General features: G+C 36.5%; 2 protein-coding genes across 5 annotated transcripts in view; one reads left to right on the top strand and one right to left on the bottom strand.

The window, feature by feature from the left end:
* The first annotated feature begins 65 nt into the window (after positions 1-65).
* Positions 66-8338, top strand: SAXO2 (stabilizer of axonemal microtubules 2). 2 transcript variants are annotated; one of them, XM_032194942.1, is made up of 4 exons: positions 66-135; positions 4695-4874; positions 6104-6306; positions 7289-8338. In XM_032194942.1, exons 1-4 carry the CDS (start codon positions 95-97, stop codon positions 8269-8271), a joined length of 1407 nt encoding a protein of 468 aa, XP_032050833.1. In that variant the 5' UTR covers positions 66-94; the 3' UTR covers positions 8272-8338. The 2 variants fall into 2 exon arrangements, with proteins under 2 accessions (XP_032050833.1, XP_032050834.1); XM_032194943.1 differs by lacking the exon at positions 66-135 and adding an exon at positions 824-854.
* Positions 8339-11899: 3561 nt separating this feature from the next.
* ADAMTSL3 (ADAMTS like 3) overlaps positions 11900-25655 on the bottom strand; it is a 200689-nt gene continuing 186933 nt past the window's right edge. For all 3 annotated transcript variants that reach the window (XM_032194751.1, XM_032194749.1, XM_032194750.1), the window contains exons 24-31: positions 24474-24656; positions 22725-22844; positions 22071-22283; positions 19391-19574; positions 16624-16828; positions 15709-15818; positions 13984-14198; positions 11900-13477 (exon numbers count right to left, since the gene is read on the bottom strand). In XM_032194751.1, coding sequence (XP_032050642.1) covers positions 13368-13477; positions 13984-14198; positions 15709-15818; positions 16624-16828; positions 19391-19574; positions 22071-22283; positions 22725-22844; positions 24474-24656 — 1340 coding nt within the window. In that variant the 3' untranslated portion in view covers positions 11900-13367. The remainder of the gene's footprint in view (positions 13478-13983; positions 14199-15708; positions 15819-16623; positions 16829-19390; positions 19575-22070; positions 22284-22724; positions 22845-24473; positions 24657-25655) is intronic.

Raw genomic sequence — 25655 nt, 5'->3', positions numbered from 1 at the left:
TGCCTGACGTTAGACGGAGGCCGGCCGGGGCCCTCCCGGCGCGACGCCGTTGCCATGGAGCGTCCCCACGGTGACCGCGGCGGCCGCGGGGAAGATGGCGCCGCCGCGCTGCCTCTGCGCCATCTGCACCTGCGGGTGAGCGCCGCGGCTCCCGGGCAGGGCTGAGGGGGGGGAAGCGGGGTTGGTGCCCGGTGCCGGGACCCACGGACGGCAGCAAGGGGAGCCGGCGGGTTTCGGGGGCGTGCTGCGGGTGGCACCTCACGGGTCGGGGTCCCCAGGGGCTCGGCTGGTGTGTCTGGGGGCTCGGGGTCAGCACTTTTCGTGATTTCACGTTCTTCCCTGTGTCCGCTTCAAAAACCAGAAGCGTAATCGTCCTGGAATTGACACCTCATCACCACATTCAAGGATTCAGCCTTTTATAGTAAATAAACAAAAACCCTGATATGCCAGAGAATTCATCCCGAGATCACGCGTGTCACTGCTGAGGGCACGCATGAGACCTGAATAGCTCCTGAAGACCTGAGGAATTTTTTCTGCTTCAACAATCCTCTCATCTCACAATATTCGTGTCAGGAAAGTGGGCAAGTAACAGATCCAAAAGCCGTTATCTCTGGACCAAGCAGGAACCTCCCTCACCATACATTTTGGTGCAGGAGGTCTGTCTGTCTGTCTGTTCCCCAGCCACGTCCAACCCATGGACAGAGGTACAACAGTGGCAGCGTGTAAAGCTTCTCACGGGTGGAATTTGCCCTGTAAATTTGTTTCAAAAGTCATAGCTTGATGAGGAATTAGAGCACGTTGTTTTCATGGTGAGGTATCAGCTCTGGCTCAGGCTCCAGTATGAAGATGCTGAGGTAAGGCTATCAGACAGCAGAGAGCTGAAAATTCTCAAGTCAAAGAACCACTAAAATAATACGAATTCAACTAATTGAATAAAACTCGCACAAAACACGTGGTTTAAAATAAACATCACTGACGTCTTTGTAGTCAGTGAAACAAACCTCAGTTGTTCCTGGTTCAGCCAGCACATTGTGTTTGCTGGGGCATAGCTGTGGAGTTTCTGTGTTCAGGGGAACTCTGGTCGCTTGGCACCGTTACCTGGATATTGCAGTGCATATAAGAAAGGATTTCAAAGGGAACAAAAACATTAATGCTTTGTAGAAATTATCATTTAATTATTTGCAGGAAATGTAATGGTGATATAACTACTGTTTCATTCTAAATATTAAAACAGGTTACATTTGCAGTTCAGAAGGAACTCAAAAAATTTCAACAAAAAACACTGAGAAATTTATACATGAGAGGGAGGATGTTCAAGTCTGGGCTCTCAAGGAAGAATAAAGCCCCTAGGTAGATGAAGTCTCTGTACTTAGGAATATTTGTCTACCATAACATATAATTGTGATGTGCAAGAGCACAGAAATGTAGTTTTGCAATATAAAAATAAATTACTGCTTTATTTTCTCTATTTGCCAACCCTTCCTCATTTATTGCATTTTTGTTGTAATTTTCTTAAAAATCTAGATTCCTAAATAAATTTAAATTAAACAGAAGAATTTTCTAAAATAGGGGACATATTAAACCTTCAGTCTGACAACACAAGTACATGTAAACCCACTAAAATCTACCAGGTCTCCTGTCAACATTAGAAAAGCTGACAACCCTCAAAAAATACAACATTCACATGGATCTTTTCAGCCACATGTACCATAGCATGTATGTTGGCAGTAAAAAAAAAAAAAAAAAAAAAAAAAAAAAATTTTTCTTTCTGTAATAACTTGTTTATGATAAGTATTAAAACTCCTCTCATTATTAGTCTAATTCTCTTGGAAGAAAATGCTCTGTGGGAAAATTTCAAGGCTCTTGCTGGCACTGTATGAAAAAACAACAGCGTGTGCCAGATCCTATGTAAGTGAAATTCACCATCATTCTGTTAAAATAATCAGAGCAATAGCATTTGGCACCAGAGACCCAGTAGGCTGTCCATTTTATCTTGCTGAGATTCTGTTCAGACATTATGAAAGTCACAAGTAATTAGTCTCCCTCAAAGAAGGGAAAGAATAATAATCCATCAAAGCAGGCATCTGTCAGTCATGGGGGAAAGCATGTTAGCACCACAGCCATGTGAATATCAGTAACTCTGGGGCTGAAGTTAAGATAACTGCAAGTAAGGCATTTAAAATATCCAGTTTCTCAAGGAGTTCTGGGCATATTGTAAGCAACATATTTCATTTATCAGAGCTGTAATTTGTCTTCTCTGATTGATGATTCTTAGCACAGAATCGCTAGGGAGCTGCAATGCCCCTATGCGATCAGTTTTAGGTAGTTGCTATCTAAATAAAAAATTGGTTTAAGTCAGACAACATCCAAAAGTGGATTTTTTGGTTAACTAAAAGAAGCAAACAACAACAACAACAAAAACAACACAACCAAATCTCTCCTTCAAATTTAACTTGCATTTATATTAAGGCAATTTTACAAAGTCTTTAAGCCTAAAATCTACTTTGGGACGTTGTCCTACCAACAGTCCTTTCACAACACTGGAAGGAGGATGTAGGACCCCCCTGAACAGTCCCATCTGCTCCTAAGTAATTTTGTGCATAGTTAGAGGCTGTTCTGAATTATTTCATATGCCAGAAATTACTTGGATCAAGGACACTCGATTCATCAATGAATTCTAAAGCAGTTACAAAGACTTCTTTCCTTGGAGATGTGCATCAGATTGCTTTACCAGACTTCAACTTTATGCTGAGCTACAGGCTCACTCTGCAAAGGTTGTTTTTCTGCTATCTGTGTCTGTTGTAGCATGCCCATTCAGCAATGGGGGGATGCTCTGACAATATTGCTTAGACAACAGTGACAGCTCAGTCTGTAAAGTCCTGTGATACCAAGGCAGAGGAGGTGTTTTGTTTGGTGATTGGTCTCCTGGATCAGCTTGTGGCAAAATAAAGATCGTCAAAAACAAAGTTTTTGTAGATGAGCATTCTTTGTTTCAAACTTGTTTAAACTGTATGCTTGAATATGCAAAGAACATAATGGTTTGATACCATGTATTTCGACTGGCTTTCAAAACATACATTCAATGGTTTCGTTGCTTAGCTGTTATTTTTAAACGTTATGTGACACAGCATGCCGTGTTTGTACTTAGAAAATTATTGCTATGGTAACAGCTGAATTTCATGGAAAACGTAGTGGCAGGCAAGCAGCATGCTGAGAAATAGCGCTCTCATCTCCTTGTTTTCCTGCCTTTCCTGTTCTTTCCCTGCTGTGTTCTGAACAGGTCTCTCAATTGTTACTTGACTGTCCCTTGACTTTGATTGGAAAGGAGTAAGTACCCCAGGCTTTGAAAGGACGTGCCTTCTTAGGTTGGGCTACTTTTGTCCTCATTTATTGCCCTCCTCAGCTGACAAAGTCAGGTAGCCCAAACACCAGCTCTAGGGATCTCCAGTTCCAGATGACTTCTTTCAGTGTCTTGTCTTGTCCTTCATACCTGTTTCAGTATTTTATTTTACCCTGCTTTAATTCATTTTTTTCTTTCTACTTCATATTTAGTGCTGGCTAAATTTCTCTGCAGACTTTTGAACTATTCCTAGCATATTTGGCTTACTGTAACTTGAATTTGCACCCAGCAAGAGCTGTACACTTCTACTCTTCTAATTCTGTTGTCATTTTTCTATTTAATTTACAGACTTTCCCAAGATTCATTTTTAAAGTGCTTTATTTCCTGTTATTCCCCTGTGCTCGTATCTGAACCTGTCATAATTTATCTCCTTAAAGGGGAGATTAAATAATAATCCTATGTGAGCCAAAATAAAAAATTAAAACTATGCTTGCAATTTAAACTACTACAGAGATGCAAGTGCCTATTATAAAAATTAAAATGGATCTAATGTTTTCTTTATTGCTTGGAAAATCTTAACACATGCATTTTAATTTCATGCATATCTTACACAAAACAACAAGGCATAAGTAACTAATTAATGCAAGTCATTATATACTTATCATCTTTGAACACAATGATGTCATTAAAATAAGTATTACACCTATCAATCAGGTGCAATTAAAATAACACCTATTAAGAAAAAGTGATGTCAACAATAAAAAAAAAATAGTTTGGGGGATAGTGGATTTGATCAGCACTTGGAAAAAAAGGTGCTGGAAAGTCAGAAATAGCCAGCGGAGTGATGGAAATGCAAGTGAGATTTTCTACCATTAAAACATTAGTCAAAAGGGATTAATCAAGAGCTGTGGTGAAAAGAAGTGAGTAGGTGCACAGAAGTAAAAAGATAAGAGATGAGGAAAAACAGTAAAAATGAGACAGTTGTCAGAGGAACAAGCAGAAGAGTTGCTTATTTCTACAAGTAAGAGTAGTAATATCATTAGAGATTAAAAAAAAGAGAGGAAAGCATCTTGATGGTAGCATTGTCTAGATGGCTGACGTTAACTCCATTCATCTTCTGTATTCTGTACAAGGGGTATACTGATACTGCTAATTACTGTTAGCATACCATGCTCTGGGACCTGTACCGTTAGCACGATATTTTGTGTTTTTGTTGCTCAGAAAACACTTTAAACACTAACTACCGACATTGTTCAATCCTTCTCACTTGTTATTCATTCTCAGTAGATAGGACATGTTTTTTCCCCTTAAATGAAATTATTCAAAATGATCTCATCTGATGTGTTTTACCCAGGCGCCATCGCTGCCCTCATAAACCCACAAGGATTTATGATAATGGACAACAGCCATGCCTCACAACGGAGTATGTGGAAAAATATCCCAAGTATAGCAACATCTCTCCTGCCCGGAGCCTTAAGCCAAAACAAGAGTACCAAGTGCATCGTGGGAAAATGGAAGGAATTACAACATTTAAGTAAACATTTTAAACCAACGTTTTACAGTTACTTTATAAAGTTTCTCATACTTTCTCGTTTAAGGGGGGGACTGAATATTGTATTGCAATTGTTTTCAAAACACAATCATCGCATTCCTTAATCTTTTAGTGTATTTAAAAACAAAATTTTGAGTGTAGAAATACATTTATCACAAAAGATCATAAAAAATAGTGAAGCAGACACACAAAAAGATTTGGATTCTCTACCGCCTCTTTTACCTGTAAAGAAGATCCCAAATTTTTGTCACTGTTCTGCCTGTTTTAGGAATCTAGGTCTCATCTAGCCTGAAAAGGCGTGACAAAGCAGGGACCTTTCTGTGGGACAGCTGTGGGATATTTGAGGTAGTGGGGAAAACAAAACATTTTAGAAAAAGAAACAGATATTTTGTGTTTTGTTCAAACTGTTCTAAAGGGTTAGGATTTTGAAGAAAACCAACTGTGAAGGGGTTCAGTCTGTCCCATCAGTGCACAAATTCTGACGGCAAGCTTACAGAATTAAAAAGCATGTTTCAAAAAGTTAGTAACAGAGCACTCATTCAGTATTTAATAATAATAACATGACATGAGCGTAACCTTTTCTTCTCCTTTATTTTATTTTATGCACTATGGGCAACAGGTGAAACTTCATTTCTGTATATAAAGAAGCAAGAGGAACATGCAGAGAAACGTCAAATGCCCTTCTGCAAAGCTGTTTGTGTACTACATGTACTGTTTATACATCTATATATATAATATAAACCCATTTTATGTAATGTGCCTGTATAAAAATGATCCATGAGATAAACAGAAAGAACATTTATTTCACTGTGTATATTCTGCTCTCCTCATGCAATTAGTAAATGTTGCCAAATATTGTCAAACACCTGTGGTAGTTTGATCTTGGCTCTGTTTCTGCTTTTTGGATCATTTCTTTGTAAAGTTATAGCAACTTTTTCTATTCTCCTTTCAAATAGTTTAAAGAATATTTTTAATCTTGGAACAAGACTTGGAAGAAGTTTTCTCACCTTAATAAAGGCTGCATCAGAGACCCTAAATTTATGTAGTATGGTTTCCTTTCCTCCTTGTTACCCTCTAACATATATTGATTAATTTTTCAGAGTAAACATTGCAAGTTGTTGTTTTTCCATATAATGGAAAAGTGACAAGAGTGACTTCATCACTTGTTAAAAATGTATTTTTAACAAGTGTTTCCCTCTTCCCCAATTCAGGTCTGATTATTTGCCATATGATACCATGAGACGACCTTTTCGTGTACAAGAAGAGTATAAACCAAAGACTGGAGAGAGAGAACTGGGAACCACATACCAGAAAGATTATAATGCTCATAAAATACAACCAGTGACATTAGTAAGACCTTTAGAGAGAAAACACACTATGGGAGGAAAATTGGATACCATACCAACATATCAAGGTAATAATATATGCTGCCTTTAGACAGAGAAATAAACAAAGATGAAGGTACTATTCTGAGTTATCTATGTTAGCAATGTGAAACTGGATTTCTTAGTTTGGGCTAGAGAGTAAAACATAATAGAAAGTGGGCAATAATGCTTTAATATGTTCAGCACTCCAGTTGTTTAGAGCTGACATTTATGGGTTCTAAAGAAAAAAACCTTCTCTAGGTTTCTTGGGGTAGAAGGAAACTAACATACACCTGCTAGGCTGTAAGTTGATTGTAATTAAAGTGACAATATATCTTTCAGATATTTTTAGCTCAGATAGCACAGTGTTTTTCCACAGGGTAGGTCAAAAGTTGATTTTCGATTTCTTTCTCCTGGATTGTATAGCTTGCATATCATCCTATTAATGATCTGTCTTGACAGAAGTTTTCCTATTACAAGCGTCAGTACAAAGGCACTAAAGCTCCTTTAAAGACATTCTGGCAAGTAGCTTTGATATTCTGCATAAAAGCATAAAAGTTTATATATAAAAAGTGTAACTCAATTTGTTGCATGTACTGCATTGGACCCACAGTTAAAAGCATTTAAAAATAAATGATATTATCTGCTAGGGATGCAAGGAAGAAAATCAAGATAGCAAGAGATAACAAAAACCAGATACAGCTATTAAAACGGGAAGTTAGAATGCTTGGTGCAAATGAACACAGGAGAGAACTTAATAGGTACATGTAACATTTTCTCTTTTCTCGAGGAAATTGTCAAAATAAGGCATTGTACATTTTTCTTGTCTGCTTTTATCACACCAATAATAGAAGACAGATTTATCATATCATAAACACACAGATAATATTACCATTCTCACTAACATCCATTTTCTTTGGTTTGCGAGGTTTAGTACAAGAAGTTGGTTTAATTTTAAAGGAATGCTCCTAAGTAATAAGACTTATATGTTATTTCTGTTGAAGTTTTTGAAGTTTTGTTTTTGCCTTAAAGATGACTATAGGTCATGGGAAGTTCAAAGAAGGGAACCTAGTAAGGTGGACCATATATACCATCCACCTACAGAGAAGTTTGGAAATTCTACTACATTTCAAGATGACTTTGCTCCTAGGGAACTGAATCCCAGACAAAGTTATAAACCTCCATGTGTGGCCAAACTTTCAGATGTGCCTTTTGATAGTACCACGAGCCATCGCACATCTTATATTGCTCATCAACTGGCACCAAAATTTGTGAAATCGAAAGAAGAGTACAGGCCAAACAATCAACCCTTTGAAGATCTCACAACCCACCGTAATGATTTTAAAGGGCTAGCTGGGCCACTTGCTAAAAGCTGCAAGCCTGAAAATGCAAAAGTCATATCCAATGCTCATTTTAATGGAGTCACTGAATTCCAAGATCGTTTTCAGCCATGGTTGGTCTCCTTGCCTGAGGTCCGCAAAACAAAAGAGTACATTCCTCCCCTAGGTAGCATGGATTTTAACTCCACAAGCCATCTTGATTATGTAAAACATGAGATTTCTCCTGCTGTCCCCATACGACCAATTTCTAATACAAGAATAACCAATGCTCCCTTCCAAGGGAATACTACTATGAAGGAAGACTTTAAAGCTTGGGATATCTGTCAACAAGAAATTATTAAGAAACAACAGGAAATTCCGAAACCCACAGGGAAATTCTATGATTTAACTACATTCAAATCTCATTACATACCACATCAGATCATTCCAGCGCAAAGTTTCAAGCCTGTACATGTTATTCTTCCTAATCCAGCCCATTTTCAAGATGAAACCATGTATCGTACAGAATATACTCCGAAGAAACAGGAGATCTGCCCAGCAAATTATCCATCTCCTCCAGGTTATGTCTATATAAATACAGATTCTCATGGTCATAAATTTTTCCGCCAGCTTACACCTGAATTTTCTGAGTTAAATAGTAATCAAATTCCAAAGGAAGTAGCTGTTGTGTCATAATACTTAAAAGTAATATTCTGAACATCCTGATGAAACAACTGGGATCTTTAGCTCTTTTTCTTTAAATCACATTAAAAAGGAATTAAATAATGCAAGTTTTGTTTTTAAAAGCATTTAAACTGATAATTTAATGAAAATCAAAGGAAAACCAAAAGTTTACTAGAAGACTTAAAGATTTGCCCGGTTTTGTGGGACTAACCTTACATGGAATCTACACTTTTTTGACTGTGCATTCTAATTTACTGGACTTTCCAGATTTAATCATGTTTCATCTCAACATGCTTATATGTTTCTTTCTGATCTTCTGCAAGTCAAATGATTGTTTTTGCAAAATAGGAATGCTTTTTTTGATAAAAGCTTTTTTTTTTTTTTTCCTAGTATTATAGGTTTATTTGATTACTAACTAATTCATTTACATTTTTTCATTTTATTAAGACTTTGAGTAATCTGATATGAGTTGTTGTTGTTGTTGTTTTTTTCAAATTATATTATGAGATTGCATTTTATCCCACCTAGGCATTTCTAAAAACCTGGGTTTTGCTTTGTCATTGTTACTTTCCTTCCACCTGGTTCAGAGTATAAAGGTCACCTTGCAATTTCTGATAGCAATTAACAAGAAGTAACCTTGCTCTTTTTGTACATATACATGAAATCACTTTGACATACATCAGGTCTATAAACTCTAATCCCTAATTTGCCAGATACAAAGCTTTGGACATGCTAAATGTGTCTCCTTCCCTAGTAATTTTTATACCTGGTGTGCAAATTAAATCAAATTTCTCAAAGAGATTTCACAGATGGCTGTTTTTCAAGCTATAATTCAGATGGTCAGAAAGAAAATAGAATAAGGCTCAAAAACTTAACACCCATCCACAACAATTTTTGATCCTGCTACCTCATTTGTAAAGCTAAACAGCCTTTTGTCACTGCAGAGGCAGTCTAAAGAAAAAATGGAAGAAAAAAAAAAGTTGTATGTAGAAAAACAAAAAATAATGTAAAAGTTAAAACAAACAAAGTCAACTCAGATGCACCACCAAGAGCCTGGCTTCAGACTGTCTGCTGTTCAAAAATTACTTGTGACAAATATGAAGGAAAATAAATTTTAATAGAAATTGTATACATAGTGATTATGTTTCTGTATAAACTATTTAGAGTTCTCTCCCAATGTCTTTACCTGGTTTTGGTAAAACTAGATGAACTGATTTCAGTCCTGTTATATTCATGAGTTAAGCAAGTCCCAATAAATACTTTTTTTGATTAACAGTATTTATCATTTTCTATCACAGTACTGCAGCATGGCTTTTTTCAGTATTGCACATCTTGTACATATTGTTATAGGAAAATCATTTGGGTTCTGAATAATTATGTACTAGTATTTCATAAAACAAATCACCCATGAGTAGACTAAGATCAGTGAAAGATGTTGAAAGCAGGAACTGGATTGTACACAAGGAAAAAACCTGAACTGAACATATTAGCTGCGTATAAAGCATTGCATGACAAAGCTCCAGACAGTATTAGAGCATTGGTTATTTTTAGGTAATTTCTCTCTTTGTCCTATGTTTTTGTAATATGATACTTTGTTAATCTGTTAATGAAACAACAATTCAATTAAACTTTTCTCACTGAAGATTATTCATTTCACCAGCTGACAGATGTGTTTTGGATTGGGCATGAGTAAAACCAATGTAAAGCTGTGATGTCCTAAAAACAGGACAGGACAAAGTCCAGTTCATTATCATCCTTCTGTACCTCAGAAGGTACAGATACATTTTCTTCATGAAAATTGAGTCATTCTCTGTCTAGCCCCAAGTGAAGAAACAGTCAAAACATCCCACAGTTATACCTGCCCAGCTCTATATCCTACACGCAATATGGGTACCTTGTGAGAAGTTTACAGAAACTCTTAATGTTCTCCTAGCTCTCCTTTCTAGGGAGGAAGAAAGACTCATTGAGAAATGCAACCTGAATCCGTGAAGTTATGCATGCCTGTGTGTTCTGCTGAAAATGGCTCGTCCTCAGGGTCTACGAGTTAGCCCCAGCTTTTTGTAATATTACAGCTGTTTTTGTAGTTAAGTCACTTCTCCCCCCCAACAAAAAAAATAAAATAAGAAAAAAACAACATGTGGGTAGGCATTTGCTGCCACCTACCAGCACAGCACAAAACATTTTGAGAGGAAGTGAAGGGCATATTCAGACACATTTAACAGTTCCTCTGCAAATGTGTTTGAAGATATTTTTTTTTGGGTGGAGGGAGCATATTCCCTTTCATTTTACACTTTATGTTTTCCCCTAAATTTAGTAGTAAAAGAGAACAGACTTTATTACATTACAGTTGAAAGAGCCACACCCTAGAGATTATGCTTCCAGGAAAAGCATCAAGTGATATTATAAACCTTTAGACAGTATTCAATATTTAAGGTCAACTTTTTCATAAGCAACATATTGAAATGCACAGAAAATGAACAGCAGGCTGGAAAACTAATATTTCTCAAAATAACAGCTGTTAAAAGAGTATTTTATGATGTCATGCTAAGCCAAGATGTAAAAGCGGAAGTTACTCGTGGATCCAATAGCAATTCCAAAAGTGCTCTTCATGCACTATGCTCTATGTCATTATTATTTTTTTTAAGACTACAGAGGAAGAATGAGTTGGTGACAAAAAGAAAAGGAAATAGACCTGTGCCCCTTTGCAAGTGTTACCATCTAGGATAACTCTAAAACACTACTTCATTGCTAGGCGTTTTCAATTTACAATACTTACAGAAATCTTCTTTCTAAAGACTATATATGTTGGATATTCTGAACCAAATTTATTACTATAGCTATTGCCATCATCCAAGTATAAAACATAGAGCCATTCTGTTGGCTCTAACAAGCTCAGTGCAGTACATGAAGGCCTGGCGAAGAAACAAAACTTTATTCCACCTTTTTGCAGAATCGCAATTCTTGATTTCAGTGAGTCAGAGTTGACTTATTTGGATCTCGGCAAAATCTCCTTCCCACTTTTTCAGTCAGGTAACATCTATGCTGCCTCTTAACAGCAGTGCAAAGCTGAGAATCTGTCTGGTAACTGTCAAAAATAAGAACTAATCTTAGCTTTGAAAATCCTAGAATTATGGACATGGTAGAATAGAACAGTCCTTGGAAGAAAAGCATAGCTACTGTGAAAATCACAGTAATAAAAAAATCTCTGGGAAATCAAGATGTTGAATAATCAAAGTAGAGTTTATTTCAGAAATATCAAAACTACGTTCAAGGAAGCTAAGTATTAGACATCTTCAGTTACTGGAGAAGCAATAAAATAATCTACAGAGGAATGTCATGCTAAGTGCAATAACAAACATTTACAGCACTGCTTCTGTATATCATGCATACTTAACCAAAGACAAAATTAAAACAACAAAAGAATTCTATGTGTTAACATTTGAAAACTTTAAATATAAAGGAAAAACATGAATAAGAAATTTTGGTAATAAGAAAAAATATATGTCCAAAAATCTTTATTAAACACTGTACAAAACAAAATATTGCACTTTTAAATCAGACAATAAATATCTACAAAAGTATCTTACAAATGTTTTTCTTTTAATTTAAAAAAAAAAAACAAAAACAAAAAACTGCTTAAACAATCAAGACCCATTGCTGATTAAAAAGGTAATGATCAGGAATATCCTCTCCTTGCAGTCAGCCTTGGACACGATAGTCCACATTAAACGTTTTCTATACAGTAGTGCTAATCTAATTTTCAGTGATGCAAACCCATTGTGCAGGAATGCTGCTTCTAAAACTGTCTGACAGCATGCCCACTAATTAGAATGTAGTGTGGTTCAGTAATGTAACACCAGATCCAAGTCAAGACTCACATTCAGCCTCCAACATGTGCAGTAGTGTGGAAAAGAAAAACATACAAAAGAAAAAGCTGTCTGCTGCCTCCTATGGGGTTCTCTGCTTACAGCCCGAACGAAACATCATCTGTGATGCAGAAAAATAATATACCCAGGAATATTGTAATCAGAATTTGTCAACTTGCAAAGACTTGCTTGGTTCATGCTCATGATGAAAAGTCATCGTGATGGAAAATTCCTCAAAATAGACTTTCTGCACTTTTCTGTCTTCATAATTAGTATTTCTTTATATTAATAAAGTATTAATAAAATTTTCAAGACAGAAAATCGGACAGGCGTGTTTGGCTAATTACTGGCTCTCCACTTGACTACATGCAAGAGAACAGTGCTCACAAATGTTTCTTTCACAGCTCTGACAAGAAAGCCTTGTTTCTAATTTAAAATCAGTAGAGAAGTCTGATCATGCCAGAACTTCGATTGTACTTCATTCAGTGACTGGAGCAGAAGATTAGAAACAATGGAAAATGACATTTCATTTATTCAAAACAGATCTATTGCTGTTTTGAAAATTATACCAGCATCTACAATGTCTTTTACTGCATGCACATAAATACAAGCACAAAAAATGAAATGTACTTCTGTGCATCCATCTGACAGCTAATCTCAGTAAAACATCCTGTGAGACTGACCCTTAGGCTCTTGCTGGTTATGAAAATGAAGTAACTGCCAAAAAGTTTACAGCTACAAGCCACAGTTTCTGTGAATTCAAAAATCATGTTAAATTTGATAAAACAATAAAAACAAAAACTAGGGGTCACTCATTGCTGCATTCCGAAATTATTCATAGGATTTTGTGACTGTTTCTCAGAAGTTATGAACAGTAAGCACTACCTGGTGCTTTTAAAGATAATGTTATTCCCCTGATAAAATTATAACATGTTAGCCTGTAAAATTTTACAGATGATTTGCCACGTTACTATCTTCCTTATCCAGACACAAAAACGTTTAAAACATTGTTTAAAATGTTTAAAAGTTCCATTACAAAGAGTGGATAATAAAAGATCCCAGAAAAAATACCCTGTCCAGCATATCAATCTGCAATACTGTTTTTTCATTAGCCCCATGTTTCCATTTAACTGTTATGACTAATGTCTGATTTATTTACAAGTATATAATTTGAGCAGGCTAGTGTAATGAACCTCTCTTCTCATCTCTTCACTGCAGCATCATGAACTTTCCATAGAAGAGTTACATTTCTTGACATGACCGACAACATCTTTGTTTGTAGATGTCTATCAAGCATAACTTTAGCTGCTTTACAAATGTACAGTAGTGAGTTGTATCCTTGCATTCGCCTTCTGAAAAATATATTTAAATATTAAAAGATTTTATAATGGACAAAAGATAAATAGTAGAACTAATCATCATAATTGTAAACAACTGATGGATTCCTGGTAGCTTTGTAATTATTTTACTTGGCATTTCTGAGAACAGCTAAAGTAGGTCACAAATAAGAGGTGTGATCTCACTGCATATGTTTTAGAGAACTACCCCACCTTTCAGGAATTAGCAGCTTGCTCAGAGGCTCATGAATGAGTCACAACTGGCAGACATGTAGGAAGTTTGCATAAAAACAACTTCCTAAAAATCCTGTTTCTAAAAGTGCTTTTGAGGCTTTAATATCAAACTGGCCGAGTCGTGAAGAAAAATAACCCTAGCATTACAAAATGTTCTTGGAGAGGTAAGTTTTACCTTTGAGATGTACAACCAAATGCTTGTAAAATCATCAGTGTACAATGGTGAGTCACTAATATAAATGCTACAAACTATTACTATGCTCAGATATAAATAAATATTTACATACTGCCACAGGATGTGACATTGCAGTGCTGCCAGGTCACTGGTCTCTTCTTCCATCCACAATACTGATCAGCCACAGGTTGGTTGGTCTTTCTGTGTACACAATACACTCGCCTTGACTGAAATCCACTCCCACAATCCACACTGCAAGGCCTCCAAGGTCCTGTCCGCCAATAGACATCGCATGCCTCTGAAGAACAGTTTCTTCTGACAGCAGGTCTGCAGAGGAAAACGAATGGCAGCTAAATGTTTGCTGTTGTGCTAAACGTTTATTCACAGAATCACAGAACCACAGAATGGACCAAGGGCCAGAAGGGACTCTGCTCACCACACAGTAAACTAGGCCACGTTGCTCAAGGCCATCTCCAGTCACGTCCTTAATATGTCCAAGGACAGAGACTCCCAAACCTTTCTGGGCAGTCTCTTCCTGTATCTGAGAACCCTCAGAGTACAAAGTTTTTCAGAAATTGAGTATGTGTACTTCAAATCATGCCCTTTCATCATGCCTCACTCATGACAAAAGACAAGCCCCTATTAATTTGAACCAGTTCCTAAAACCTGGAACAGAAAAAATGTTTTACCTTTAGGAAATTTTATTGACCCTGAATTGTTGTATTGTGGATACTGCAGGTGCTTTTTATTCATAACCTCTCTCATAAACACAAGTAACATTTCCATGCTGACACAGAACCTTCTTGCATGACTGAAGCTGCCAAAGTGAAATCCTGTCTCTTCCTAGTAAATGCAAGTTTCACCATTTACTTTAATACAGCCAAAATTTCATTTTATATGGAACAAAAATATTTTAAATGCTCACAATGCAGAAGCACTTCTAGAGTGAAAAATATGAAGAGCTGCTTTCTATAATCAAGAAGCATGGTAACAATTCACATGTATGTCCTCTTAAACAGAATGACTGGGTAATATTCATTGCCCTACCTACGCATTTGCTCAGGAACAAGGCTTTGTTCCCTCAGAAACTCATGTTCAGATTTAATTTGTCTTTAGTTCAGATTTTTTGAGGTTACAGTGTTTTATAGACACAGCCATCTATCCACGTACTATAGCATAGCCCCAAGAAATTAAGATTCTTAGGAGCCATAAAGCTTTTACTTTTCCTTTTAAAATGAATTACTTAGAGACAGTAAAACAAACTGAGTTCTCACAAAAATAAAAATGCAAAAATAAAAAATGCATAACTTGTGGTAAGGAAAAAAAAAAATCACACACTCATTCATTCAGTTTTTGGCCCAAACACATCCTTCAAGAGCACATACTTAGAGATAGAATTAAATCTATTCATGTGGATATGTACACTTTATTTTTGTAATTATTAAGTAATAAATTTACATGGTCTACAAAATAAGGCCCAGAAAAACCCTTACATTGTGAAATCTAGTCCCAAACAGACCAGAATAAAATTGTATCAGAAGAGAATTAGCAGTAATAAGAAAGTTACGACAGATCACTCCAATTTCTGCTTTCTTTGGGAATCAAGATTCTATCACTTTTTCTAGCATTGTCATTAGCACAGAGGAGGACACTGATCAAATTCATTACCCGTCTTGGGTTCCTGAATTTGTCCAGTGTACACAAAGGTATGACTTATTCTCTCCTATCTTGTGTTTGATTCGTAAGAAGACTTTGAATATTTATACTGCGTTGATGATATTGTATCTTTAATTTGATATATAGAGACTCTTAACTTGTACTGCTTTGAACTGTATACCTCTTTCTTTCATCGCAAGAAGAATTTGGCACCAAAGATCCGTTATGAAGTTGACATACAAAGTGGCGATGCTGTAAACCTGTAGGGCGGCCTATACAGCGACCAGAACACTAAAAAGAGACAAAAGGGTGAGAGGAAAGAAAAAGAAACAACTAAGTTAGTAATGACAGAATCACCCTTCTAGGCAGTTATCCAGTTGCCCAACACAGTCATAGTTCTCGATCTGTATCTTTAACACTCAGTTCATATTCTCAGTTCACACTTCTCCAAGATATTGACTTTCCTACTGAACCATAAAGCTAAATCTATCATCTATTCTCTCATCCTTTCTGTAACATTCTTTCTCCAACTCTGACAAATACCATCTTGCCTTGCTAATATCTGTATCCAGAATGTGAAAACAGCATTTCTCCATCATTACTTTGTTCATTGAATACTAAATATTGCGTTAATAATTGTCAAAGCTATATCAAAAGGAACACAAGTTTACTGCACAAATGAAGATACAATAGGAAAGCAAAGTTCTCTGTATTGTATAATGGCAACTGTTTCTGAAGCACACATCTTTCTTTGAGCACTTCACAAGTTCTGCTATGTGAACTGTGTATTTATAAGACTGCAATAAAAGCAATATACTAGCTTAAAAACAGAGTATGTAATAATGAATTAGCTTATAAAACTGAAACTAATATTTGGTTTTTGGGTCACATTCTGCTTATATTTCATTCTCTTTGATGAACAAAATTAACACAAACTGAAACAAGGATTTGAAATTCACTGTACTGAAAGGCAACTACAACTAGTGCCACATAGCTCTTCTTATGTGCAATAGAATACAGATGTTCAGACAGTGGTATGGTGACACTGATGTGCTTTTATAATATAAGGAGTTTCCAGACAAACTGTATAACTTACTTGTCCTTTTGTCTGTGTTGTCCCTGCTGAACATGAATAACCCATACAGGGTTTCCTTCCCACAGGACGATCCTGGTGCACACAAGCATCTGGTAGGAGTGTCGCCACACTCCCGTTGGCTTTTACTTGTTGACAAGTTATTTGGCGATAACAAAATCCATTGCCACAAGTTGCAGAGCACTCAGACCACGGACCAGTTACCCACCTACAGGATGCAGAGACATTTACAGCAGATATGAAAGCACTGGAATCTTGCTGGTAGTTTGCAGTGATAGTAGTGGTAGTTTGCAAATAAAAATCAAGACAACCTGTCTTTGTAAGTTTCAGGTGGATAAATAGAACTTTGATGTGAGAAAAGGTAGAGTACGCTCCTTCAGTTGTTATGCATGATCTTATAAACTTGGTTACCTGATGACTTCTAAGACGTATTGTAGCTCAATATATGCTGACTGAAGTTACACTGTTTGTTACCCAGAAGGTTATATTAGGTAAACCCTATAGGCCCTGCTGGATTTATTATTTTTGCAGGAAGCACAGCACGCTATTCCATAACTTGCAAAATGGATGGTACTGATTTAGTTACTACTAACGTAGCAGGTGTCATAACTCATCCAAATTTATTACATCAAGATCCCGCTAGATAATGGCTGAAGGAGAACATTTTATTTATTGATTAGAAGTTGCAGAGATTTATTTTGTCTTTGCAGCTAAGAACAATACCAGGGAAGCAGCAAGTGGTAATATAATTTATTCTACTTCATCTTTTCATAAATCTAGGCTAGAAAAATGGAATGGGACTCTACTTGTAGCACAACTGCAATAACAGGAAAAAATATTCTGTTCTCTTTAGCAATTATGTCATTTTCTTACAGTCAAAAAGCTCGTATCAATTCAAGGAAGTTTAATCTTTTACAGTCTGGACTCTTGTTTTTTTTCTCCTTTTTAAAGCTCAAGCACTTTTGTAAATATTTGGTGCAATGTATGCACAGCAACTCAACAATGCACAAATTTGGCAAACACTTAAAACACAAGTTAAATACATGCTTAAACCCTTATATTTGCTTAACTATACTTGTATGCTATGCTGGAGAGAAGTGGATTAAACACATGCAAGATATTTTGAATAATAAAGGCCCATGACGCTGACTGTACATCTGAAGCTTATATAATTCTAGATACTCTCTAAACAGTTGCTGTAGGATGAAAGATGCAAAAATTAGGGAACAGGGAAATGGAAGGGGAAGTCTGACCAATTTGCACTTCTTTCCCTGGTCAGTAATCACAGCATGAGGGGAGACCTTGGAGGCATCCGACACAGGGCTTTTTTCCAGGCACCTGGAATGTTCCTCCTGTATAGGAAGCATGGGCTACTTCATAACACAAAAACAACTTACATGGTAACACACATGTAATTTTAAGTATCATTAACCTATGTTAGTATACACACAATTTCTTTCTATGGATTAGCACACAAAGCCAAATTAAAAGCCAAATAAATCTAAGCAATTTAATAAGGGAGAATTTAGTATGTTTAACTGCCTGAAATAACTGCTTAAGTTTTATGGTGATTACTCTGGCTTCAGTGTTATTTAGATCATTAAGTCACACACTGCAGCCCACTCAATGCATGTCCTTCACTTAGGGGAGCACTGGGCCCCCAAGTATCCTCATAATTCTGTCTCATTGCTCTGAATGGACAGATTTTAGAGGGAAACCTGCAGCTGAGTCTATGTTACAAACTATTAGTTCTATTTTAGTATTTTTCCACTGGCAAAAAGTTCACTTGTTATGGGCTGGCTGGAATACAGACTCGCAATTTAGGATGATCTGTTTTTTTGGCTGCTAATAAAGAAATATAAACAAATTTCTCCCGATATTTATCTGTTGCTATGTTTTCTGTATTTAGAAAAAGATTTTGGAACATACTGGCAAGATGCACTCCCACAATGTCAGTTAAGGTCTTAACACTTCTCTCCAAAAATTTTCCAGTGAGGGACAACTCCAAAATGTGTGCATGACTTTTCATCCCTCATGGATTTTATGTTGCTGACAGTGATGGCCAATCCTTTTAAGCAACGGAAAGCAATTTTTTTGGAGGATGCCTGTGGGATTTCCTGCTAAAAACCTAAAGCAACGCCTTGCTGAGCTGGAACGCTCAGTGCAACCCACCAAATCCGTATGTAACATTTTGGAATAAGATGTTGTGGTGGTATACTAGCCTGTGATATAAATATTTTCTGCTCCAAAATCACACAGTACACTAGTTTATCCAGACAGAAAATTGGCAGAGAAGTGCATGCAAGGAGTGTGACACTGTGGTGAGGAGGCATTGGAGTCAAAATAGGCATTCCACAGTAAACACACTGCTCTGAGCTTCTCTGCTAGCGTGGAAGGAGAGGAGGTGAACACAAGGTTCCACTCATGAGCATATCAGCTGCTATAAACATGAGTTTTTTGTCAGGGCATTGACACAAATTCCACAAAACTAGTACGTCACAGTATCTCAGAGAAGCTTCCAGCTTTGCTTTCAAATGCGGTAGCAGCAAGATTTGCTGCGGCAGCATGTTGTACACACAGCTAATTTATTCAGCCGAATCAAGAGTTCTCCTGCTTGCTTGTGATCCGTTTCACACCTCTCTTGCTTTAGGATTCATGATGAAATAATACCCACAGTTTAGACTTGCAGTACACAGAAACAACTTCAGGAGATTTTAAGTGTGTTTTAACACAGATAAAGCACATGGAAATATGGTAGAAAGGAGTTTACCTGGCAGGGCAGTCATCTATGTTGCATGACTGGTAAATAATCCCTGGCTTTTGCAGAAGTCCGCATAATGATTCATTTACTTTTTGCTTCTCTGAATTCACGCACTGTGGACTTCTGGAGCAGGTGCCTGAATTGCCACAACTAGCAGAACAAGTGCTCCACTCAGCATATTCCCATTTATAATCTAATTATCAGAAAAGAAAGGCAATTGTAAGCAGTGTGAGAGAGAGATACTGTACATTGTAACTGCATCACATTTTAATTGATATGACAGCATATTGTGTAAGGTAGACAGACACCATGTTCTCTGTAAAAAGCAAATATTTCGGCATTGTGAAAGGGGACCATAAACCAGAGTAGAATTTAGTCCTACCCAGCTTCCTCTAAAGTTCAGTCTTTACATATGAGCATGAAGCTCTCTAGAAGGCAAATGGGATCAGCACATGTGCACTTGCAGGGCAGAACCTGGCTCACAGTAGGAACTGATGAACTTCTTTTAAAACTTTCATAACATTTTTATACAATGAGCATTAAAAAGAGGAAATTGTAAATCAGGCTCTTAAAGTTTCCTGCTGTTCTACAGCAAGTTTATTCTGAAGAAAACTCATCTTACTCCAGACACTTCACATAATTTCAAGATTTAAGAGAAACCTATACTAAACTATAGAAAATTACTTAATGCATAAATAATTTGCTACTGGGGCATCTGGCAAGATGAAAATGAAATTTGTTTTAAAGACCATTTTATATTAAAAATCAATCACCTCTAACAATTACTACCTTTATATTTAGTCACAATTCCACACTTACCCCTTCCCCCCAATTTTTTTTTGACACTTGGTAAAAGATGAAGTACCATGCAATGTTGACAGATTTTTATGTGATCACAGAAGGAGTCAGATTTTTCTGTAATAACCAAGAATAATTGATAGCTACCAGCTGTGTCCACAGGCTCACTCTTCCAGCACATAATGAATTCTTTAACTTATTGTTTTTCAATGTTTCCTTATTACTTCTGGGTTTCTTAAAATAATACAAAAGGGTCCTTTTCAAAGTAGAAACAGTTAAATTTACTGACTGCAACTATGATGGAGAGACTGTATTGTTTGTTTAACTAGGATGATACTGCTCAGAAGTGCCCTCAATATGCCTACTGTGCAAAAACCACCGAAGGAGATTTTGCAGTCTCAAAAAGGGATAGGTATTGCAGTGATGAAACGTTCACATAAGCAACAATCAGAGTTAAGGCTCCTGCCTGGAAAATGGAATCCCCAAAAATACTGAGAAGCCTCACTGGAAAGGGCATTAGGCAACCAAAAGGCAGTTGCAGCTGGAGACCAGTGATTGATAGTTTGATACCTGGCTAGACACACTCAGAAATTCCAGCTTTAATGAGATCTATATTAGGACCAAGGCCTGGATACATTTTTTGATAAACTCTATAGAGATATTTTATGAGTAATTTCGTTAACATTTTGATTTACTTTTCATTTCATACTTAATACGAAAATAGCTACCCTTTATCTATGACTTTAACTCTGCTGCCTCATGCGTACAGACCCAGCCCTGCTCATACAGGTAATCCCCTGGCAGTCACTGGGAATACACTCCTATGCAGCAGAGGGGATTTGCAAGTTCTGATCTTAAAGCTTGTTTCAGTCCTTATCACATAAACAGTAAGCTGAATCATATATAAATCATGTATGAGAACTTTCAATTTCAACAGATACTTTTCAAACCTATTTTGCATTCTCTGCAAAACACCAAAACACTGGCTTATTGTTGGTTTTTTTTTTTTTTTTTTTTTTTTTTTTTTTTAAACTGTCAATTGGAGTTTGATGGTTTTTGCTGCCAGAATCTTAGAATCTACATTCCTTACTCTGTTTTTAAAAGCCCATCAATTATAACGTAATTACTTTCCAAATCTCTTTAAATATTTACAAACTCCATAAAATGTTTGAAGACACAGTTGATTGTCCTGCTAGTGCATATGTAAGACATGTGCTCTGCAAATTCATCTACAATTCTCAGTTCCACATTTTAAAACCTGCTAATGGAAATGGAGTTTTGTGCAAGTACATTACATTGGAGGACATTACAAAATGTTCTTGAAAATTTAAAACTGAAATTGATAACGAGTATGCAACATGCTCTACTTACTACGTTGATATGTTTAGGGGTCACTACAGTAAGATGGCAACCACATTATTGCAACCATATCACTTTGCATGACATCAAAAAATAAAAATTAAAATTATTTTGATTATAATTAATATATTTATAAAGATAGCCTCAAAGTCAGTTTTCTTTCTTTTTTGGTGGGCTATTATGGTAACAGTTTGCATGATTTGCTGAAGAGGAAGTTCAGAAAAAGCACCTGATTTAAAATTGTTTAAAGCAGCAAAACACCAAATTGGGCTACATCCTCTCAGATTCGCAGCTACACGGTTAAGAAATGGGAAAAACCACACGGTATTAAGTCCTGCTTCTGCCCATACTCAACCCTGGGTATGAACATCACCTATTAGTTTAAATGGGATTATGCATACACATGAGGTTATACATGTTTGTGAATTACTTTTCATATATAAGAACAAGTTAATGTGCAAGGAAGTCTTTACAGAGTGAAAGAAAACAGTATTCAAAAATGTAATAATTTGTCATATAATTTTCCACAAACCTTCCTTCTTGACATTTACCCAAACTGACATTGGTTTTGCACTAGCTGAAGTCCAACATCGGAACCGTCCAGCAAATTGCCCAGAGTTGGTGTTCACCTCCAGGATGCGACCCCCAGCCAGGGTTCGGTATTCCAAGGTCTTAGCTTCCTCAATTGGAGTACCTCTGAAAAGCCAACGAACTGTGTTTCTGTAGCTTGGCAGCACTGGGCAACCTGAAAATCAACAGTATTTTAGCATTTTCTAATAAACACAGGAGCTACATTGAAATATTTTTTGCATAGGTATGTATGATTGTGTGACTCTATATACAAGACCTCAACAGTCAAAATAAAAACAAAAGCATGCATTAATTACTTGAAGCCCAAACTATGGCCCCAAATCCTGACCACCCTCTGAGGGCTATCAGGTATGTAAGGTGATGTATACTTACCACATTTCTTTGTATTTTTGTTTTCAGTAAGATCTCACAAATTTCACTTCTATATGAATGCAGGGGTGTGTGGGAGAGCAATTATTTAAATGGAGCGAAGATTTCACACCATACCAGCAAACCCAGACTCTTATGAATTACACTCACTTTCTCCATTGGGCCTTCTCTGTTTTAATGAGCAGAACACATCATTCAAATGACGAAGTATAAAAAACCAGCATACCTATTCTTAATGGATCTCCAGGTACCACACTAACATTTGTACCAATTCCAGATGCCATTAGAACACGCTTTTTTCTGCTTCCCTTTGATAGTGGAGTGTGATTTTCTGTAAATCTTTGTTCTGTAAAACAACATACAAGATCTCTCCTTAGCAGGAATTAAATCAAGATGCTAAAAAAAAACTTTCTATCAAAATATCCAGCACCTTAGTTATGAAGCACAAGGATAACAGTGCTTCGGAATTATTTAGGATCACCTTTATTAGTGCAATTTAATTGTTCATCTAATATATATAATTAAGATACAAAAACAGTGAAATGTACAAATTATTTATAATGTTCATGCCAATGTCTAAATTAAAATTTGTTGAGTTGTATTTATTAGAAACAAATAATTGTATTTATTAGCAAAAATTAGCATGTTTGTGAACAAAATGAACATGTTTACAAACAAAATTTATAGGATGTATGATCTATTTACTGTTACAAATAATACTATTTATTATGTTGTTACCAGTCATTCACACATAAATCTTAATAATTCTCTCACTGGAATTTGGCCAATTCCTTTGTTTCATTTGAAAGAATTGTGACAAAATGCTACAATAAAAAAAAAAAAATCTCTTAAAATCTCATTAGGCATAGTATATAATATAGGCAGAATCATATACCTATCACTATAGCAACTCGTTTTTATCATATGACAGCATAACTGCCAGAAATGTGGGCAATCTGTCAGTAACATGCAGTTCTTGCCATTCAGTCAACATTTCTGTTTTAATGAGTATGCATAATATCCATGATTCTCCTTCCAGAATGGTTTAAATCTTTTGTTTTATTCTAACTTCCATGGGTCATTTTACATTGGTTGGATGGATTACTCAAGATTTTTCCTCAATGTACAATGTCTGCACCAAGCTTCCTGCTTATCTATGTAAATGCTGGGACAAAAAAGTCTCATGTCTTTGGTACATCTTCCTTGGCCAACAGATCCAAACATCCATAACCTGCCAACATATATGTGCCAACATATGTGTACAAAGCAAGCTTTGTAGCAGGATTAGCCATGTATAACTGTGCTGTACTTTGTACACCAAAACATTGAGAATTAATCTCTAGAGCTGAATGATCCATTTACTGGAGCTATTTGCAAGGCGTGATTGTATTATACAGTATTACATGATTAATCTACTTACAATAGAGTCATTTAAATGGAGTTTTTCTTTGCATTTTCTATTCTGAGAGTTAGCAGTTCATATTCTGATTTTTTTTTTCTACATCCCTATGTTTTATCAGCCTTTATGATTAGAAACAAAACAACAACAAAAACAACAACAACAAAAACAAAATCCTTTGTTTTCATTTCACTATACTTCCCTGAAGATTTTCTGAACCCAAGCCTACCCTGTTCCCCTATATAAAAGGGCTGGACATAATGTAATATGACATTTGATTTAATTTTCTAATATGTCTCATGGCTTAAGGGCTTAAATTTGTTCCATAGAAGCAAGAAGATGGAACAACTTTTGAAGAAGTCACAAGTCAGTCCATCTGTACCTAGATGCACTATTACAGGAAATGAGAGATCAGACCAGATCCCAGAGAGTCAGATCAAATAAAAAACTCCTAGTTCATAATTAAGTGTTAAATATCACCCCACTTCCCTCCACCCAAATTGTTTAATCAGTAAAAATTGATAATAAGAGTGGGTGACTGTTGTTAGCAGTAAGGAATTCTCATTCAGCACTTACCAGTTAAGTGGAGAACAGACGCAGCTTCAGCTTTTCCGAGCGCATTAGATGCTCTGCAAATATATGTTCCTGCATCTTCATAGGAAACATTCCTCAGAGATAAAGAGCCATTCAAAGGCAGGAAAGAACCAATTTGTTGGAAGTCTTTCTTCTTAAACCACATTACGTTTGGTTGGGGAACACCTTTTAAATACATATAATTAAAAACAATAGGGTAAGATAAATGGTATATTTTTTACTGCTAACTGCTACCATAGAATCCAAGAATCTTTGTTCTTTCACAGACAGTGTAACACTATCAAAACAAAACAAGTAATTTTTCCACTCACAACAAACCTGCTTACTTGGAGCCCTACAAATAATTCAGCATCCCTGAGAGATTAAAGGTTGAGAACTTCAAGGTAAGCTCACAGAACAGTTTCAAAAACTGCTACCCGTCCTACAAAAGCCATGTGCTCATGTATCTCTCTATCAAAATATGTGAGACTGCTAACCCAAGTCAGGGCCAATTAACACAACTATCTGCATCCCAGAATGGGTGAAGAAAGGAACGAATATCAAATTTCTAATTTAAAAATAATATAGCAGAAAAATAAATTGGGAAAAAATGTTTTTCTTGAAGGAAAAAAAACCCCCACACATATTTACCAATTAGAATAGAGAATATGTGGCCAATTTCTACCCCAAAAAACACCTGAAAACTTCATGTAGCGGATGTCATAAATACAACTTGTAACAATGGAGCGTGAAGGAAAAGGAACAGAAAGAGCTATTAACAACTGGGCAAGGGGCTCAGCTGTTGAGCATTCTCATTTACCACGCTACAGAAAGCCAAAGGCCTATCCCTTTCCTACTGTCAAGCTTGTACTCTAAGAAACTCATTCTAAATTTTGATCCACGAATGACTTCAGATGTTTATTTCTAATTAGATGATTTTTCCAATTGCACAGTATTACCTCTGTGGAAGGACCTCTACAGATGTTTTATTTTCCTCAAACATTTGCCTTCCAAAGGATATCTTGCAAGCTGGCAGATCCGCCACCTTACTGTTTGTGCTCCAGTTGAGCTGCTGCAGATGAGGCACTCTTTCAAGGCTCCAAAATCCTGGATAAATCGTGGGGTAAGACTGACATAACGCGGCACAGTGACGAGCCACAGAGGCATGTGAATACACAAGGCACA

The sequence above is a fragment of the Aythya fuligula genome, chromosome 11 (assembly GCF_009819795.1).
Source record: "Aythya fuligula isolate bAytFul2 chromosome 11, bAytFul2.pri, whole genome shotgun sequence".
NCBI classification, from domain to species: Eukaryota; Metazoa; Chordata; class Aves; order Anseriformes; family Anatidae; genus Aythya; species Aythya fuligula.
The sequence above is the reverse complement of the archived record's forward strand: the minus strand, read 5'-3'. Positions and strand labels throughout refer to the sequence as shown.